Source organism: Beta vulgaris, chromosome 6, assembly GCF_026745355.1.
Source record: "Beta vulgaris subsp. vulgaris cultivar EL10 chromosome 6, EL10.2, whole genome shotgun sequence".
Taxonomy (NCBI): Eukaryota; Viridiplantae; Streptophyta; class Magnoliopsida; order Caryophyllales; family Amaranthaceae; genus Beta; species Beta vulgaris.
This window is the reverse complement of record NC_079207.1, coordinates 8440043-8461265: the sequence shown is the minus strand read 5'-3', so window position 1 is coordinate 8461265 and position 21223 is coordinate 8440043. Positions and strand designations below refer to the sequence as shown.

The window sequence follows — 21223 nt, the reverse complement described above, 5'->3', positions numbered from 1 at the left end:
ATCATAAATAAATTCAATAAAATCTATTTTGTTCATAGAATTTAACTTTGAAAAGTAAAAAAAAAAAAAAAAGAATGGTGAGAGACTTAAGTGACAGAAACTAAACCAATCAAATTTTGCAACTAAAACAATGTCTAATGTTCAAATTTTGACTCTTATGCCGAAAAAAATCGAGTTTCTATTTCGAAAAAAAATTCAAGCACGCATCGCGTGCAAAAAATTTTAGTACTAATATATTAAAAGACGTTCATAAAAAAGTTTGTGTGCCACGTGACACTCTCCTCTAAGGTTCTAATGCAAGTAAAACACCCTCAATTTAAAGTATAATAGTGTCTAGTTACAAGGAATCGAACACGTGACCTTTGAAATGAAAAGTGGAAGCTTAACCATTAATCCAACATAACGCCATTGTTTAGTCTTTCAAAATAAAATATCATAAGGTCTTATTAATATATATCATTAAAAGATTTGTACAAGTAGTTAGATAGCTAACCTTTTTACGACAATAACAAGAGACTATTATAGACATAAACTCTTACTTCACTTCCTTATATAGAAAGTTAAGTTATTGCTTTCATCCCCAAGCTTTTAAGAGTTTATTTTTCAAAAGTCATACAATTACTTATCATGTCATTACGTCAATTTTTCCTCACTTGACAAAAAACTTACGAAAAGTAACAACCCAGAGCATCGTCCAGGACACTCACTAGTTATTAATTAAAAGACTCGTATCCTAAAAAGGTTGAAGAAGCTCAGGTGAATAAGGATTCTCCAAATTCTTACCTAGGATGAAAGTATGTCAATCACTAAATGTAACAAAATCCAATTTTCATAAACAATTTTCTTTACTTCATAAGATGAGCAATGAAATTTTATCCATAATTTCTAATGTGAATTGACAATGCATCGAGGGAAGTAAACAAGCATGTTAAATCAACAAAAACTAGTTAAAAACCTAAGATTTTGTTTGATTAGACGGAAAACATTTGGAAGTAAAAATGCTTTTCCATATTTTCTAGGCAGGATGTTATAAACAAGTTTTCCATTGTTCGACTACATGGAAAGTAATTGTGTCCTAGAGAAGCAATGCCAAAGCAAATTGATGAAAAGGGATTTTGAACCTAAAATGCTCCTTTTTCTTCACAGTTGGAAATTGGAATCAACAACTAAAAAAAGAGAAACTATTTCACGACAAAAAAATGTTTTCCTTCAAAACAAACAGAGCCGAATCTTCCAAAGGTTTGATCCCTCGCATTAAGTAAATGAACTATATTAGAGTATGATTAGATATAGTTTCACAGTAGAACAAGCTAGTTAATAATGTACTTTTATTACATTGTTCAGCAAAACCTCGAGGTTTTAACAGGAATGTCGGATGTATTAACATAAGCAACACAAACACATACTCTCATGATTTGGTATACAAATTGTGAAGAACACTCAGGCCCTACTTCATCAGCTGCATCAAACATCTTGGAGTAGCATACTTAGACAGTTGCTTGCGAATTCTCAGAATCTTGCTGTTGTTTCCATTGCTCTGGTGTCAAGGCTTTCTTTATTGACAAAGCATGGATCTCTTGCATCTCTTTCTCGAGAGCAGCATTAACTATCCGGTGCCTTTCCAGTAATCTCTTGCCCTCAAACTGTCCGGAAACTATCTTGATTTCAAAACTTGCACCACACCTAAGTTCAGCATAGAGAAAATTTCGAGAAAAAATAGTTCAGCATAAAGAGGCACATGAATTAAATCCTTTTTGTGTCTGGTCAGTGGACACTATGTTACTCGGACTCTTTATTTCACCTCAAGTACCCCAGATCCTCGACACGGGTATGGATACTTCCATACTTTATTTGAGGCCAAAATAATGGATAGTTTCCATAGCCCGGTCAAATACTGGGACAGACAAGTATACGACTCCGAGTAACGTAGGAGGTGTGTGCTATGTAATAAGACATTGTGTTTGCTTAACCAAAAAGTGTTTTTGAGGAAACTTACCCTCCAGAGGTATCAATTACTTCCTGCATCACGAAAGGGAGAACTCAATTAGAAAATCATTTGAGTTGGAAGGATCTTTATAGCACTAAGGGGATGTTTGGTTCATATAATGGTATGAGTTTGGAATCAAGAATGAAACCAAGGTGGTATAAGTTTGGAACTTGATACCTAATAACATGTGTTTGGTTTTATTTGAGAATGAAATTATTCCTTCTATTTGAAACCTAGAGGTATTGGTATGCGCCATACCGACCTCCCCTCTTGGGTTTCTAAACCCCATACCTTAAAGGTTTGAGGTATTGGTTTTAAATCTATTAATTTATTAAACAAACACTAGGTATGAGTTTTGCTCATTCTAAACCCATATCTCATACCAAAATCATATGAACCAACGCCCCCTAAAGTGGTATATGAAAAAGCCTAACAATGATACGCAGAGCATAAGCAAAAGTATATGTGATCATATTTTAAAAGCAACTATCAATTGAGAGACCCCTCATAAAAATGTCAGAAATGGATAGCTTTCTCAGAAGCTACAGAACCTCAAAGGAGCAGTACTCCGCAAAGAGAAAGCAAAACCAACTGAACATCGGATATGAAAAGCTACAATTTTACAAAATTAGAGGCTTACAAAAGGTTGTAGGTTTTAACAATGTATGAAATAGCCAGTTTTGCATTCACATAATTCAAAGGCTAATGCTCTTAATATTGCTAGATCTTACACATGAAGGTGAGAGAGATTCATAGCTTTCAGCTAGCAGAACACCATTTACGGCTAAATGAAATAGTTTAAGCAGATGGATGGACGACCATAATCTAACATTGCCATTTGTTTCTGGCAATATCCAATAAAAACGAAAATAGTGCAGATAGAAAAATTCAAACAAAAGTTTAGATTGATGGACTGTTAGACAATAGGTATCATTATAGGAAGGCTAAACATGAATTGTGAATCTTGAAGGTCCACATTGCAAAGTCATTCTTCCCTTTCAGATCCTTCAGCTTAATCAGACAGCATTATAGCCAATATCGGTATGATTATACAGAGTATAGCTCATTCACAATTTCTTAGAAACTGGTTGGACTTGTTGCTTAATCAACTAGACCTTACATTTACATATAATACTATAACTGTGATCATATAGGTGCAACAAAAAGGATTTCCACAAAAAAGTATTATAATTAACAAAGCTTTCAATAAATTTTTGCACATATCCTATTGATGAACCTTATAAAATCTTAGCAGGTTAGTATGGGTATGGCACTCAACATGTTGACAGCACAATAGCACATAGATCAAAACCAGGCAAACGTACATGCACCTCTTTATCTTGATTCCTGAACGACTTAAGTTAACCCATCCTAAGAGAAGAAGGGTCCAAACTCTATCTACATAAGAATGTACAGCACCACAAACAAATTCAAATAGAACTGATTGGTTTATTAGTACATTTTCTCGAACTAATGAGAAATGCACAAAAAAAAAACAACGGATAAAGATCAGAACATTGTTTAATCAAACTAGATTCTAACTCACAATAATTTGACATAGTCTAAGATATTAGCAATCTAAATTTCACCCACTTAATCGAATTAAGCTCTACATGAGTAACACGACTTGCATTGCAATATTTGGACTCATCATCTGAAAAGTTCCTACCCATCTTCCCACCTCAAACACAGCTTGAATACTACTATCACTACAACTCCCTCAAATTTTTTTTTGGGCCCTACTTTCAGGATTCTCGTGGTAAGATGAATGCCCTCGCACAGGATCACTCACCCAGACAAGCCCCAACCTCCCTCCCCTCCCCCACCCACAACAAATTTGAAAATTTTGATTCCACCAAAATTTGAACCTTGGTCTCCCATATGGGAGATAGGAAGCCATACCAATGGCCCCGATGGTCCTTGTTACAACTCCCTCAAAATAGCATACTAGTCCAAATACTCCAATCAAACAAACACCCATTGATGAACATACCCGATTTCGATTCGAGTAACATAGATTAGGACTAATTGTTGATCATGGCAATCAATTGCCACAAACATGATACCCTAAAAATACAAACTTCTTTTTTGCAGGGAAAGCGGTTCTATATTCTATAATGTAATTATGTATTAAGGAGAATATTGCACCAAAAAAGTATCAAAATTTTGCTATAATTATATTAACATTACACCCATAATCTCCAAGTTTGCTATAATTCATCAAAATCAATTCTTTATAAATATATAAATCTCAACAAATCCAGTGCACCCATCTTTTTGCATTCTCAAAAAAATCAACAATCCCATAAATTATGATGATGCTACTATAAAATCAAGTAGTACTATTATACACATACACATAAATATATAAAAACAATCTAATTAAGCAAGATAAAAACTTCAAAACAAATTTTTTTTAAGAAAAAGAGTAACATAAAAGGTAAGAGAGAGTACTAGATGAATAGGGTTGAGCTTAGACGTGAGAGAAGACTCCACTTCTTCCTTTGTCACCCCCATTGGTTTTTTGCAACTTTATAATAAAGAACAAAATTAGATTTTTGCTGAATAACAAGTTTCGTCTTTTTTTTTATAAGTATCAAAATGATAAAGATGATGCTTTTAATGTGGAAAATTCTGCGTGGTATATAAGCTTAGGACTAAGAGGCCCATTAAATTATGGCCCATTTCACCTCGATTTTTTCTTTATTAAGGTGGTTTGACATTTATTACCTTTTTAATCCATTACCCCAAATCTAAATATTGTCCGTATTATTAAGATTTTTTGGGTTCTACTATTTCTTGATCTGGACACGTTCCCCACAAATAGTTTGAGTTGTCTTATATGCGTTGTTTAGTAAAGAGAGGTTTGTGGCAAAATTAGAGGTTTGAACTCAAATTAGAAGATTTGACTAGTGAATTCTCTAATTTGAGTGTTAACAATCCCTTTTTTGTGGAAGTGAGCTAAAGTTATTATTTTTTTTTTTAATAAGGTAAGGTGAAAACTTGACAAGTTGGGGAAATAAAGGAAATCTTAACTTACCTAGGGTGAGAATCGATCCCAATACCTCTTGAAACTGGGAGGGAAGCTCTAATTACCAGGCCATCCCTCGCTCTCAGTGATCGAAAATTAATGATTCAAACCTTTTACAATTAAACTAGTTGACATTTGCTCAATCAATGTACCTCAATTCAATCTTTATAAGTTAACTAGTTATTAGGCCCGGGCTATGCCCCGGATAAGAAAAAATTTCATTTATTAGTATAATATTTTATGATAATAACACTAAATATAACTTAGTGTACTGGTTAAAACTTTAGTATATGTACTTGAGGTCTCAGGATCAAACCCTATACTATGCAATTTCTAAAAAAATTATTGCACATAGATTACATGAACTAAAACTCCTTAGCCTTTTAATATATTTGTATAGATATGTAGAATGTTTCATTAAGCATAGTTGGGTTAGCAATAGAATTTTGTAACTCAAATTCAAAATTTCGCTTATTTATATGTGCTTTACAAATAGTAAATATATGATCAACCTTGTTAAAACTTAAAATTGTCTTGCATAAGACAATCTTGGACAAAACGTCAAGTTTTACTCTTGAAAAAACTATTGGATAATATTATAGGTAAAAGGATAATATTATATTGTAAAGGGTAGAAGGGTACGAACTTTTATAGTAATAGGTTTGTAATATAAACACTATATATATTGAATGCCAGGTTAACCTACAATAGGTTAACACACAATTATTCCCACCCTTGTACATGGTATAAGAGCCTAGGTTTATATGAGTCAACCTCCGGGTTTTGTTCATCCATCTAAACCTACTCATATTTGTGGTCTTCGTAAGTCCATTTATGGTTTGAAGCAAGCTCCTAGAGCTTTGGTTTTCTCGGTTTAGCAACTTTCTTTTATCTATTTGGTTTCAAGTGCAGCAGTTGTGACACTTCTATGTTTACTCTGCAAATATCGTGGTCATCTCATTATTCTTCTTATATTGATTGTATGATGACTTACTGTATGTGTCCTCCTCTTGTTGCCAAATTCATTATGTCTTTCTTCTCAATTTGCTATGAAGGATTTAGGGGATCTTCATCACTTCTTAGGTGTGCAGGTTGTGCGTACTCTCTCTGGTTTATTTTTGTCTCAACATAAGTATGTTTCTGATTTACTTCGTAAATTCCATCTTCATACTGTTAAACCAGTTACCACTCCTGTTGTCTCTAGAGTAACATTGTCTCTGCTTGATGGAGAACTTCTTGCTGATCCCACAGATTATCGTAGTATGGTTGGTGCATTGCAGTACTTAACTATGACTCGTCCTGATATTGCTTATGCTGTTAATATGGTGTCTCAGTTTATGCATGCTCCTCGTACTACTCACCTTCATGCTGTGAAAAGAATTTTCAGATATCTGCAGGGCACTCTGGATTATGGACTTTATTTATATAGCAGCATCTCCTACTGTTGTTATTGCCTATTCTGATGCAGATTGGGCAGGATGTCCTGACACACGTTGTTCTACTACTGGATATGTTGTTTTTCTTGGGAAGAATTTAATTTCATGGCGTTCGAAAAAGCAACCTACTGTCTCTAAATCTTCCACTGAAGCTGAATACAGGGCATTGCCTACACAGCTGCAGAAACATTTGGCTCAAGCAACTTCTTGCTGACATTGGCCATTTTCTCCTCGTCCTGTGATTGTCTATTGCGACAATGTCTCTGCTACTTATCTCACTGCTAATCCAGTTCATCATGATCGTAGCAAACATATCGATGTTGACTATCACTTTGTTCGAGAAATGGTTGCCAAGGGAGGTCTTATTGTTCGACATGTTCCTACTCAGTCTCAGGTTGCAGACATATTTACTAAAGGCCTATCTACTGATTTATTTACTAAGCATCGTACCAATCTATCCGTTGTTTCACCCCGTAAAGATTGAGGGGTGTATTGGATAATATTATAGGTAAAAGGATAATATTATATTGTAAAGGGTAGAATGATACTTTCATAGTAATAAGTTTGTAATATAAACACTATATATATTGAATGCCAGGTTAACCTACAATAGGTTAACACACAATTATTCCCACACTTGTACAAAAACAACTCAGCCATTCTCACTACTTAGCTTGCACTTCATGTGCAGATGTGCTTATATAAAACAACCAACACTACGAAAATCCATAGAACATGAAACGGAATCTGTGGTGTATATTATTAATGAGCGTCGAAAATTACATTTCGCAAAATGACATGTACATGAAGAAATGAAGATTATTCCTGTATACTTTTACATTATCTCAATGGTTTACATTGCCCCTTGTGTAATCTTCAAGTAGATGAAAGAATAAGGCCATCTTGAGAAGACCTAACTACAACTCATCACTATCTGTTGTTCTTTCTAGTATGAAGATGTTGCCTTTGTCATCTCTTCCTACTTTCATCGTGTCGTCTATAAATCTTTATTTGATTTGTGTTAAAGGATCAACTGTTCTCTGTAGCTATTTTCGTGGACAACGAGAAATGATTTAAGCAAGTAAGCAACTTGAACCAAAAGGATACGTGATCTCCAGCCAGCCTTCTGGATTGAAAATGTTGAGTAGAAGTCCATAATTTTTTGCGAACAGATTCATCAACTTGCAGGTTTAGTGACATTCATATCAGAAACACTTGTTTTCTTCATTTTTTTTACTAATTCCTGAAGTCTCAAATAATTGCAACACTTCTTTTCTTAAGTTTCGACTTTACAAACTTTAGTAAAATGGTCAAAGATGTGCGTTGGAGACAGTGAATAAGTGTCGCAATTATTTAAGAACCGAGGAAGTCAATACAAAGTAATAGGCATATATGTATACAAACCTGCTCCGGGGTGATCTGCGAACTGTCGTACTTGATGTTTACTCTCTGCACATACAGAAAAGATCAAGGAAGGCAGAAACTAAAAATAAAGACTTTTTAGTAAATTCACCAGAAGAAGAATATAGTACATTTATCAGAAAAGTAAGAGAGCTAGATATGTAAGTTTACCGATGGCGATGCAATACTGAAAGAAGACTGGATTCTCAACTGACCAAACAGGTTCAATCCTCTTGCACTGAAGTTGATTATGTTAACTGCTTTGCCCTCCATTTTTTTGGGACATCATTAAGGCAAAATCAATAGCATTATGCAAGTTTTGGAGAAAATACAATTCTATTCTCCAAAAGAAGTGCGCACAGAAAATCTCAAGATATAAGCAGCAATGAACTAGTTTATGCCAAAATTCAGATGAGATTTCAAGATTTCATCCTAAAAGTAGTTTATACCCATCAAGCATAGGTTCATCGATGAATTTCATAATTTGTGACTTCCTGTTTCTATATTTGCTTACACACTTACAACTATTATTATGCATCCACGTCATGCAAGGGGAAATTTTGAAATATTATTGAAATCAAACAAAACTAAGCAACAACCATTGCATATACTTCACCATATTGAAACTCAATATATTACACATTTAAAGTATTCGCGAAACTAGATATGCAACTTAACAAGACCTATCTCCAACCTTATTACTTGAACCCAAGAGCACACACGATAATCTTGAGCTACATACATATGTCTTGAGCACATATGAGTTGTCCAAACTCCAACATTAGCAAATATAACAGATTATAACTACCTTATAAATTTGAACAGCTCTCGAATAGAGGTGTCTTAAGTTTTCTGCGAATGCGCTGATGGGAGCACCATCCTTGTTCTCGAGCGCATTAACTAATTAGCTAATCATCTTAATATGGGCATTGGAGCTTTGATTGGTGAGTGGCAACCAACAAATAGTGCAACTAATCCTCTTATACAGTTATAATCAACCTACCAATTGAGTAATCTATTTTCCCTCTTGATCTTTTCCATTAATGGTCTTTTGGCTCTATCAATATCAATCATTAACAGAACCTACTCTTTCCATTACAAATGAATTGCAACATACACTATTTTTTGCACATCTAAAGTAACTGTAAGGTTAATAAAAAGGTGGTTAAGTGAGTATGTAACTACTAAACTACAACATCTAAAAAAAAAAGAGTATGTGGCAACTAATTTGGGATAAGAAAGCATAAATCACTTCTAAACTGAAGAAAAAATTAGCTCAGCTCTGTGTAAAACATGAAATTACTCATACCTCAGCAATATCAATGATTTGTAAAAAGTCCCCTAAATTGACAAAATCTCTTAGTCCAAGCTTAGTTCTCTTTGAACCTAATATAGTAATTGTACTATATATAAGCTTCCAGCATCCACTAACCTTCCAATTACAGATATATATGGTAATAATTAGAAACAAAAAAACCAATTACCAAAACAAATTAAGGCATGTTCTCTTCGGCATAAAACAGCTGAACTAAACTGATCTGAACTGAACTGATATGAACTAAATTGAACTGAAATGAATTGAATTGAACTGAAATGAATAGTGATATGTGAGAGTAAAAGTATTGTCAAGAGCTGAACTGAATTGAACTAGTCTGAACTGAACTAATCTAAACTGAACTAATCTAAACTGAACTGAAAATAAGCTGGGAGAACAGACCCTTAGTATAAGCTAAAAAGTTGTCAACTTTATACATGTTCTCACCCAAAATCTTCACTCTACCTTATCCAAACTTAGTAATGGATTGGATGTTGGGTTATTTGCTTCAAGTTCCATCACTAAATCCTCAATCTCTCTTTTCTTTTCAGAAGTAATCCCAAAAACACCTCTATTGATACCTACAATATCACACACAAAAATTCCAAATTTACCCATAAGCCAAAATTGAATCTTTAATCTATCCAACTTAAAAAAGAATGAAATTTTTACAAGAGTTTAATTTAGTTTACCTTCTATAGCTTGGTAAATGCTAGCTTTAGTGAGGGTAATAGTGTCATTATCACGCTCATGTAAATCTGAGCTCTGTTCTTCAATAACAGCAGCAATTTTGAGTCTAAACCCAGAAAATGGGTAGTGATTAAATCTTGAAGAGTTGGGTTTTTGAGTTAATAATGAGAATGAGGTTAATGGGTTTTTTATTTTGGATAATTGTGGATAATGAGAGTGAGAAGCTGGGAGTGGTGGTTGTATAAGATTGGTGGCCATGGAAGGAGGGATAGAGTTTATTATATGGGTGGTCAGTGACTCACTGGTGGTGTTTTTTTGGTGGTTTATATTTTGAGGAGTTCAAAGGTGAACGTTCTAACAAGATTTGGAATTTCTGGTTTGAGGAGTTTCCCACAGCATTCAGTGAGTGGATTAATTTTCTGCGAGAGTTTGCATAAGTATTTTAAAGGACAGTATCCCTTCCAACTGTGATTTTTTCCATACCCGAAGCTCGAACCTGAAATCTTGGTTAAGGAGCGAAAGACCCTTAACTACCTACGCCAGCCCTAGTTGATAATACTTACTAGTTGCTACATAAAAGTACTATTTTTGCATGCTTAAAAGCATAAATCAAACTTCATTCAATATTAGAATATGTGGTGGAGGCGTACTTCAAGTGGAATTGTGGTGCCTTTCTTTCCGTCTCTAGCTATCTAAAAATGTGTATTTTTCTCTATAGCAAGTAAATAAAAACGAACGAAGTATAAGAGGCGCACGCTTTACAAAAATTTGCTGATTACAAATATTCTTATAATATGATAACTAAAAAATATACTATTAAATATATTTTTAAAAATATTGCAATAATGTTATTTTCTTAGAAATTTTATCAACATGAATTAAAAGTAAATAATGATTAAAGTTTGACTTCGATTATCGTGCATGTTTTTTATATTATGCCAAAAAGGGAGTATTGGCAATTTTTTCTTTACGATTTAGGTATCTGGTTAAATAAGTCTAATTGTCCAAAGCCACATCGAAATTCTTAGGGACCAGTATTCAGTTCACCAAAAGTAGAAAATTTAGTCTTCTGTCGTATAACATCAAAATTGGAGTTCCTGGTTTCTGAAAGCTAAATCAACAATCTGTCATTGACAAGGAAATCAGCTGTAGCCTGCAATAAGAGGAAACATCACCGGTAACTGAAAAACAAGTTCTAACACTCACAAACCTATAGAGACACTTAATGATTCAGTAACTTGAACAAGCACTGGATAACTCAAAAACTGTCCTTTAGTTAAGGACTGATATGTACAACTTTTACACTTCCTTATGAAAGAATGATATATTTGTCCTACAAAATTTCAGACTCAGCACATCTTACAAAAAATCATTCCAGAAGATGAATAACATTGGCCTCTCCCAATTGCTAGCCAAAAAAACAGTCAGCTTTCTACCTGAATCAATTTTTCTACACTCACATTGTCCACTAGTACTAAATTGCCTAATGACTAGAGAAAAGTTTCTTGCCTGTCATTCCAAAAAAAAAAAGATTGGACCCTAGTAAAGACAGGACAGCAACAACGTGCATTATTGACAGGATTCTCATCATTTGCTATTAACATCCCTAACAATCTCTGGCTTCGACGATTTTCATATACATCGAAAGAAGACAGGCCCCAAGTCTTTCTGCAGCAACGGTATCGGAGGATTTCAGAAGGCTAGGGAAAGAACTTGAAAATTCAATACTATCACAAAATTTCCGGCTGCGCTTCAACATCACTTAATGTATTTACCTTCATTTTCTCTCCTACATTAATGGGAGATATGCCCCACCATGCCCTTTCCTCAATACAAGTGGTCCGGCATTTTCAGGCACCTTGTCCAAGGTCTTGTTACATGCATCAATCACATCATTAAACCCAGTTGCGATAGCAGCCATCTGCAAACGGAGCGTCATATCTCTTGTTCTTTTTAGTAAACAGCGAAATGATCGCCCCAGATACTTAGCCCATTCAGCAGGCAAACCACCTCCTATCAGCCAGACTGAAAAATTGGACTGGTCTACCCTTGCTACCATCTCTGATCTGTAAAATTTTGCCAATTCAATAAGCACAGAATTCTTGAGAGGAAGCACAGCCACAAATTCAGCCACAAATTGCTCTACGACTTCTGGTCTTAGCATCTGGTTCCATAACACAGGTGTCCACTCACTAGGTTGATTAAGATTATAGGCTTCAGCCACAATCAATGCTTCCTGGAATCGTGTCTGATCAACAAGTAATCTGCGAGCACTGGTTTCAGACAGATGTGACCACTCGATATCAGGCATTCGAATTTGAAGAGAGACGAGGGAAGCCTGAGCACAAGCAGAGCGAGTTTTATTGCCAGCATCAATAGAGGAATGGACTTCTGCTGCTTCAATGTAGAAGTGCATGGATTCAAGGAGGTCTTCGTTGTGGTCCTTGTTGTGGCGATGGTGCCATCTCTGGTAAGACTGCTCAGCTCGTGACTCCAGTAAAGAAGCTGTTTCATACTTCAAGTCAAAGTGATTATAGACCTGCCAAAAGTCCAAGACGGAAACTTGATCAAAAACAGCAGTGACAGTAGACCCGTTTCACAATACAGGTAGTTGAAAATTTTACTTTCTTTGAATACATGGATTATGGGCTGGATTTTCCTCTGAGGGAAGCCCAAGGCCCGAATTACACAACAGCCCCCTAAACCCCCCCCCCCTTACCAGCCTACGGCTGAATGAGGGTTCGAACCCAGGCACTATGCCTGGAGCCCGGAGTGGAGATCCACTGCTCTCCTACTGCTTCCTCAAGTAGTTGAAAGAATTTCCAAGATCTTTATGGATATTTTTCATCAAGAGTGCCACACAAGCAATCTCTTCTAGTGACCAATGTAGACATTTTTGACACACCAGTTATGAATTAGATATTTTCATTAATATGATGATACTCAGACTCAGTATAGTCTAGATTTTTTCTGTTTCAGAATTTATTCTGTAAAGATATATAGACATTTATTCTATCACTTTATATGAAAATGATTCCACGAATGAGCACCAAACTTTAAGAAGATAAATGACATGTTTTAAATACCATACGTAAGGTTTTGATCATTCAATTTTCTACTCAAGTTCTACGGTTCCCTACTCCTTTTTCTTGCATATTTTCACATAGCACGGAGGTACTTACGAAAGCATTGATAGAATGCATTAAAATTGCAAAAATGAAAGGGATACAAACCACAGCCAAAGCGTCGTGATCATTGGGGTCAAACTGTTTCAGTGCAGTAATAACAGCCATGCGGAATCCTCGGACAGTCTGAGCAACTGCAGTGTTTACATCAGCAGCTGCAGAATACTTTTGAAGAAGAAGATCCAGTTGTCCATTCTCAATAAGAATGCCGAGTATAAAATTCAGTCTATGGAAGTTCCCAACTCCAGTTATGAGACGAGCCAAACAAGAAAAGTCTCCCTCAGAGACATAAGCCTCCACCCTTGTTGCAGCAAGGGCTACAAGAACATCAACCCCGTCTAAACAAGCTGATGACTGGTAAAAGTGGTGCGATAGAATAAGAAGTTCAACCTAAAATATAAATTACAAGGGAAATTAGCTGAAGATTAATTTAGCATATATGCATACAGAAATAAATCTGTGAAGTAGAGTATTGGATACTGCAAACCAAAACCATGCTGTAGCATATTTAGGGAAGTGATATTGGTCTTTATTATACACAAGATATGATTGGAAACCTCCCTTATTTCATTCCCCTTTAAATGCTATACAAAATGCAATAAAATACTATTTTACCGAGTAATAATGTAGTATTTGACGGAACTGAAAAGTTGTCCTTGTTACTCCATATAAATAGGACACACACATTTAAATGCTCACTCCCCTTCACAAGTGCAGCAATAAGGCTAATCTCTATTCTATATGGGAAGAGGGGTAGGACACCAAAATATTAAAAACCCCATTTTACCCTCATTACCTCTCCATTCTAACTACTTATTTTAATTAAAAAAAAAAACTACCTAATTAATTTTAAAAATAAAAAAGACATTACAAAAAGAAAAAACATCAACAATTCAAGTATCCCTAATTTATTCGATATAGTTAACAATTAATTTAATTTTTCTACATCGTATTTTCATTCCCCTTTAAATGCTATAGAAAATGCAATAAATTACTATTTTACCGAGTAATAATGTAGTATTTGACGGAACTGAAAAGTTGTCCTTGTTACTCCATATAAATAGGACACACACATTTAAATGCTCACTCCCCTTCACAAGTGCAGCAATAAGGCTAATGTAGTATGTATGGTATTCCTGTGCAAACTCTACCTATTGTTACAAAGTAACTAGCACACAAGGTATGGCAAAGCAATGCTTGCATGTCTCTCAAGTCTAAAAAAAGTGCTTGTTGTTATATTGGATAAGTGTCCTTTTTTTGGTGGTAAAAGCTCTTTTAGGTAACTGGAGTCAAGTGGGCTCGCCACCAACAATCTTGCAGCATTTAATTCTCTACTTATGTAGCCTTTAAGAGACAAGTAGCAACTAATCTGGCTGTTGTGATGTGTGGTGATTTTCTGTGCACTATTTTGGAAAACAATGCAAGCTAAGGATCATGGAGGTTCAGAACATTGGTTGTACATTGCAAAGGGAAAGTAGTTCTCTCACAGTCTTCTTTACATAAGACCACATGGTGGTAAAAGGAAACTTCAACATATGAAATAGGGAAAAGTAGATTTAAAATCGAGACTGTGCTCAATACTCCAGCGGTCCAGCCTTCATTTGTTAGGCAATCGAAATGAGTAATCCCAAATTTCACCCATCTTTCTTAAAGAGTTTGTCTTGTAAGAGACTGCCTATTTTAAAATTAAAATTAGGCAATGGTAAGTTCAATATTAAAAAGAGAATTAGCCTAATAGTAACTAGGATAATTTTTTTAGGTGACTAGTTTAATCTATTTAGTGACTAGGTCTACTTTTATATTAAAATTAGACCGTCTCTTTTAATAATTTTTGTTTCCTATATACAGTAGACCCAACATAAACAAGCAATAAGAAATACTAGACTTGGGAACCGTGTCATACACGGGTAGGGATTTGTTAAATTTTCATAATACTTCTTTGTTTACAAATTAAAAAAAAAAAGAAATTTACGTCAATCAATTGAAAAATTCATTAAATAATACAACAATTGATAAAAATTAATATTATGGAAAGCGTATATCTATATATGTGATTAGTAATTTACTTTCCATATTATCTATAGATTCTAATATGTAATATGATTACCTATAGATAACAAATATGTTATATATGGTTAGCTGTATCAAATATTTCTATATATGCTAATATGTAGCTAAATGAAATTTGAGACACTTGGTCGGTTCCTTGGTGAATCTATTCGCCTTTATATAAATAAAAATAAGATTAGATAACAGATATATTTCTGAGAAGGTACCCCCAACAATTCATATCATTCTTGAATAATCAAAAGGTGGAATCAAATTTTATTAAAGGGGAAACTTGAGATTATCCATCCATTTTTCATACCTTTTTAGTACTTGAATAATAAAAAATTAGCATTACACAAAAGTGAAAGGTCGCCCTGACTTTGTTCCTCAAATGCCAGCCCATAATAAAATGTAAATAGTATAGTGAACGCCGTACCTCGCAAGCATGTGGAATTTCTTGCCCAGTTATAACTAATCGCATCAACGCATGCCCTATCTCTTGTTGTGAGGGACACAAATCAGCCCACTTTAAAAAGTCTGAAAATCTCCACAGCAAAGGAGCAGGCCCTTCCTCCTTCTGAGAATCAATGTATCCGCCACGATGTGCTGCTAATAAACCCTAGGACAATTAAAAGAGATAGTTAGAAATTCCTGTTATTGGATAGAAAGTTAGTGCCTCCTGTCCCAAAGTAATATATTCCATTTGGCATTTGGCATCAACACTTATAAACTTGAGTAATTCCTCATATATAAATTAACTCTTACATTATGGTGCATTTGGCATTTGGAACCAATACTTATGTTATGGTGCAAACACATAATTCCCTGATCCAATAGCTTCAAATATAAAGAATGATCAAGAAAAAAGGTCAAAGCATTATTTAACTACAAAAATCAACTGCAGCCTATAATTTCGGGACATAGGTAGTATATAAATATGTACTCCCTCCGTTGCACATTACTCTTTACACTAATCATGGCACATAGTTTTAGGAGATAAATTGTTGTTTGGTTATCAATTGTTATTTATTAAAAAGAAAAGTAGATGTCATAGGAGTTAACGGGGTACTTTTAGTTGAAAATGTTGATTTGAATTAGAGAGAGTGAAACCCTTACTTTTTTGTAGTCGGGAAAAATATATTGGTATATTAGTAGAGAAAAATGTGGGACAAATAAAGACGACAAATGTAAAGAGTAGTGTGGGATGGAGGGAGTGACTCCTTGACTAAAAAGATCTGATTGCCTGAAGTTCAAGATACTTTCTTTAAACCAAATCCTACTGTACCCCCCCCCCCCAAAAAATGAAAGGACATTCTATTTGATTCAATCTAGGAAAACAATTCTCATTCTCCCAGAAACACCAACTTCCTCGCAGTAACAGCTTAATAGAGCACATAAACCTGCAAGGGTTCAAGAGTTATGGATAGTGTTTCCTCAAACAGTATATTCTAGATTTCTAGTACTTGGAGGGAGTACAGCAGTACCACAGCTTGCAGACAATGTCTGGTATCAGCGACTAACTCACCACAAGCTAGCTAATTTCAAATTGAAATCGCTCATCCATAAGCATCTGGATGAAAGTAATCGAATACGCAGAAATGGCCATACAGAGTCGGAGAGCGGTGACAATGAATAAGACCAAGTAGTTGAAATTTAGAAAAAAAAAAAAGAAATGAAGGAGATAGCAAGCATAAAAAATAGGAGGTGTCCAACAATCCTCAGATTCATTGACGAGGTAGCAATTAGCACTACAAGCGCAGTTGAAAAAAATTGTATCTTTTGCAGTATTCCAAGTCTCTAAGAATGCAATTGAATAATTGCAAAGTTGAAAACTATCTAAGGAACTATGCTGTGGAAGGACATCAACAAGTTCAACCATAGAATTATACTGATATCAATGAGTTGTCAGAATACCATCATAATAGCACCTCATAACTAGTTCTATAGAGAAGAAAGATACTTTACATTTGATATCCCTCAATTTTACTTACAAAATCCTTCAACTCTATTGGAAAGTTCTATCGAATTCCCCAAATGGCATTCTACTTGGAGTATTAGCACATGCAACAGCATTCTTCCAGCTCTTTTCCCATATGTAGTCAGTAGTCACAATAAACTAATATCACTTGATCTGATTGAAAGTGAATAGAAGTATAGGACAAACCATGAAAATGAATGAAAAGGAAACATGAATTCAAGAAAGGGTGACAGTAAGGACAGATAGAAGGCATTAAACATGGCAATCTTATCTTGGAAACAAAAGAAGCCAATTGTTTATAAAATGCGAGATTCAAGATGCTACAAACCTACTTAAGCCACCTATCCAGTTTAGATACGCAAGGTGCCACAAGAAGGACTGATTTTTTAAGTAATATAAAATTTCTTTGCTCGTTTTTCCCCTCAAAAAAATATTAGAAAGATACAGAAAGGCGGAGGAGTCGCGCATTTACAAAAAGAGGGCTAATGACAAAAAGTTCAAACCCTCCAGCTATCTTGGAGCATTTTATCTACAAAATCAAGGAAAGTCAACTGAATCTCAATAACTAAAACTTGACTCCAGCAATACAAAAGACTCAAAACATGGAACTTGAAAGCTTCACGTGAGGAAGCTAAGCCCTCGAAGATCTTTTGGTTTCTTTTCCTTCCAAGTGCACCATAAAATTGCCAACAGAACAATCTTTAAAACCTCGACAAGCCAACCTTTTCTCTTCCTTCTTTCCCAGGCAACAACAGCATCATTCAGAAAACAAGGTTGGACCCAGCTCAAGCTCAACCCAAACAAGGTTAAACATAAATCCCAAAGAGAAAGAACCCAAGGACAAAAGAGAAGGAGACAATTAAAAAATTCTCCTCCTTAAGGCACAAAATGCAACGACTAGTAATGAAAAAACTCCTTCTCTTAAGAACATCTCCCGTAGTACTCTTATTTTTGACCGCTGTCCAAGTCGGCAAAAAAAGTTGTATCTTTGACTACATATTTATGGCTAGCGATAAGCACCTCTTTTGATCCTAAGAAAAAATTGTCAAGTTAATAAATGTTTCATCTGCTGCATAATACTTGCTTCACTTTCCTAGAATGGAAATGTCATTTACTCATATTACTTGCTACATACCATAAATAGACATTTTTTTACTCTTAAACTTCCTACAATATTACCCTTAAAAAGTTGATAAACCCCTACATTTTCCCCTAAAATACCCATATTTCCACTTCATAAATGGTTTTTTATTTTAAGAGTGGTGGTCCCCCACTTTTTCTCTCTCTACCTTTCTTAAAAACGCCCCACTTTCTCTATGTTTCATCTATTATGAAACGGAGGAAGTATATCGGAAAACCTCGGGAGGAATTTTCCGAACTTTTCCACAAATATGAATATGGACTTCGGAATTCGAAATCATCAATTTGGCTATAGGCACATCTCTCACTTGGCGCAACATTTCAATTATATCGTGCATAGGCATTTTCAGCATAGCAAAAAAAACAAAGACAGTCAGCCTTGATAATATGTTTCATCAAATGCAATAAAATAAACTATGAAAATCCTATAACAATAGTATACGAAACTAAGCACATTTTCTTCCGATGACTGCTACTTCTTGCCAGCAATGCAAGTCAGTAGATAGCTTAAAACCATGCAAACAAGCTATTTAAAAAATAAAACACAAGGTACAGGTATTCAATGGTCACTAAAGATTCTCTGAAGCACAAGTTCCACCAGGACAAGAATATGAACAATACCTTCAAGAAGGATTCTGCCAGAATTTTTGCAAGACTTGTAGCTGGCATAGGATGAGATTGAACCAAAACTCTTGCTTCGTCAAAAGAATCTTGTGCTTTAAGAGAAAGCAACTGTAGCAATTGAATCGGCTGCTTCTCGAAGGCTTCCGCAAATGAAATATCCAAAATATTAGCAGCCTTCACAACTGCAAAGATTCTCTTGCAAAGTCCACGTCCACTACCTTCATTCAATATGTCAGATAAACCCTCCAGTACCTATCAATCCAAAACGAGAGCAGATCGTCTTTAGGTGCATGAAGTAATAAATAACAAACCTAGAAATTTTTCAAGAGTCCCAAGCATTAATCGGAGGGAAAAAATAAAGTTCCCTTCAATAAATAGAAAAATATTCATAGGCAAACTGCTACAAAGTTTAACAAATTGTTGGAAACCTGGAGTGGATCAAAAAGATGATCTTCAGTGGGCAAGTTATATGACTGGATTAGAGAGTGTAATTCCTCATTCAGCATGGACAAGGATTGCTTCTGTGGTGGTGTTGACAGCACGGCAAAATTCAGGGCAGCATCCACAATTTTCAGCTCAAAAGGCACATGGCCAGATGAAAGCTTATGTTGCAATTGCTTGGCAGCAGTTATTTGTCCAAATTCCAATAAAGAAAGAACTGCCCTTTCAAGCTCTGCAGGTCCCACTCGTTCTTCCCAACTTGAAAATGATGTGTCAAGTCTCAGGTTTTCATCCTGCAAGTCATACCTGAAGGTCAAAGCAGGGAAAGAACTCTCATCAACATCAGCACTCTTCTCACAGATGTCAGCCATAGACCTTCTGGGTGACCCATATGCTTTAGTCCGACGTTTAATCTTCGCACTACCAGTTGCAATTGATATACCAGCATCCCAGGTTTGCGAGCTCTTGTGATGCAAATTATTATTTTCTTTAATACCTCCTTTATCAGATGCCCTAGTCTTCATAATATTTATGTGGCTATCCATCTTCATGACAACATCTGCAGTTTGGTCTACAATGTTGACACTATTTCCAGACATCTGATCTTGACTAAATCTACTCAAATTGGAAACATGTTCACCCTTTAGTTCAGCTTCAGATTCAACAGCTAGAAGCCAAACTCGGGTCTCAATTTCTCGTAAGAGATGAAGAGGGCATACTCTGACAGACAGATAAGGCAAGTTAGAGAAAAGGGATTGGTGGGAGACAGATAAGCAAGACAGTCAGCTGAGAGTGGAACTTACGGGTTAGATTGCGTAATTATCCCGCTTAGCCATTGTAGAGAAAGTAGTAACAATTCATGAAGCTCTCTTGGTGGAAGTTCTTTCTCCACAACCTCTGCATGTTTAAGAAAGAACAGTCCTGCCTGAAAAGACAAGGATTAATAAGTAGTTTTCAAACCCTTCTTAAGATTGAATTTGGGATGGTACATTTACGAGGATTGCAAGCAGAAAATCTACCTGTAATGCAGGAAATGCATATTTAATGAACAAGTTTTGACAATGACGCCATAAAGCGACTCTTTCTTCAGGTACATCCCAAAGAAATTCTTTCCACTCTGCAACCATCGACTCCGCCTACAATGAGAGCCAAAGGGATTAGTTATTATGGTAATAAAGTGAATTTAACATACACAATAGATCCTAACTATAATGCCAGATAAGGGATAAATTTGCCTTCAAAAAAGCAAGAGTAGAGCTTCTAAATTTTTTAGATATGAATAGAATATACATGGCAGCATCTTTCATGTATAAGAATTTACGTTTTGAATTTTCTATCAGCAGCAGCAGGACTGCGAATATATACTATGATAAGAATGCCTCAAAAGTGCAATACTTTCAGATGTATTTTATCAACATAAAGATAGTTTTGATCATATACCAGATCAAGCTAAATTTCTTTTCAGTGGCATTTATATCATATAGGACTAGTTAGCAAACGAATGGAGGAAGCTTAAGTTGTTTCTTCTGTCTAATGTTCCAACATGTCAACTATTATATGCAATTTTTTACCATCTTGCCTACTGCCACTCATTACATTTTGAAATAGCACTCTCCACACACGCATCTTCCAGCTGAACTATGTCCAATTTAAGTTTTGTACCATCTTGTCACACATGTACATTTTAGTTATATATACAAGGTTACTCTTGTCATTCCCCAGCACATAATTCATTTCCCTTACGTGAGTTTAGTCAATGAGGAATGTTTATCCTTGATGAAAGAAGTATCTTCTAGCTCAAGAAGTTACTCTCTAAAATGCTCTTTGAAAAGAAGGAACATATGAACTTGAGTACTTAAAACTAAGAAGTTGCAACCAGTCCCCTTGTGTCCTTTTAATAGTATTCTTTTGAAGCAGAAAGATCTCTCTCATGGAAGAAACCATTA

General features: G+C 35.2%; 3 protein-coding genes across 4 annotated transcripts in view; all 3 read right to left on the bottom strand.

Annotated features, from left to right (window-relative positions):
* Positions 1–1254: 1254 nt before the first annotated feature.
* Positions 1255–21223, bottom strand: part of LOC104895463 (hypothetical protein) — a 94734-nt gene continuing 74765 nt past the window's right edge. Inside the window, exons 2-4 of one of the 2 annotated variants that reach the window (XM_057396046.1) lie at positions 4442–4505; positions 1997–2019; positions 1255–1683 (exon numbers count right to left, since the gene is read on the bottom strand). In XM_057396046.1, coding sequence (XP_057252029.1) covers positions 1488–1683; positions 1997–2019; positions 4442–4504 — 282 coding nt within the window. In that variant the 5' untranslated portion in view covers position 4505 and the 3' untranslated portion in view covers positions 1255–1487. Of the gene's footprint in view, positions 1684–1996; positions 2020–4441; positions 4578–21223 lie in introns of those variants that run through there. The other variant, XM_010681978.4, reaches the window with a different exon arrangement.
* Positions 7191–10367, bottom strand: LOC104895462 (fibrillin-5, chloroplastic). The gene is made up of 7 exons (XM_010681975.3): positions 9863–10367; positions 9636–9751; positions 9165–9287; positions 8027–8122; positions 7859–7903; positions 7562–7635; positions 7191–7459 (listed from the first exon to the last, which is right to left on the bottom strand). The coding sequence occupies exons 1-7, from the start codon at positions 10116–10118 to the stop codon at positions 7372–7374; spliced, it is 798 nt and encodes a 265-aa protein (XP_010680277.2). The 5' UTR covers positions 10119–10367; the 3' UTR covers positions 7191–7371.
* Positions 11077–21223, bottom strand: part of LOC104895461 (hypothetical protein) — a 38699-nt gene continuing 28552 nt past the window's right edge. The window contains exons 20-26 of the mRNA XM_048646030.2: positions 20297–20413; positions 20081–20202; positions 19265–19997; positions 18834–19088; positions 15531–15713; positions 13094–13435; positions 11077–12399 (exon numbers count right to left, since the gene is read on the bottom strand). Coding sequence (XP_048501987.2) covers positions 11650–12399; positions 13094–13435; positions 15531–15713; positions 18834–19088; positions 19265–19997; positions 20081–20202; positions 20297–20413 — 2502 coding nt within the window. The 3' untranslated portion in view covers positions 11077–11649. The remainder of the gene's footprint in view (positions 12400–13093; positions 13436–15530; positions 15714–18833; positions 19089–19264; positions 19998–20080; positions 20203–20296; positions 20414–21223) is intronic.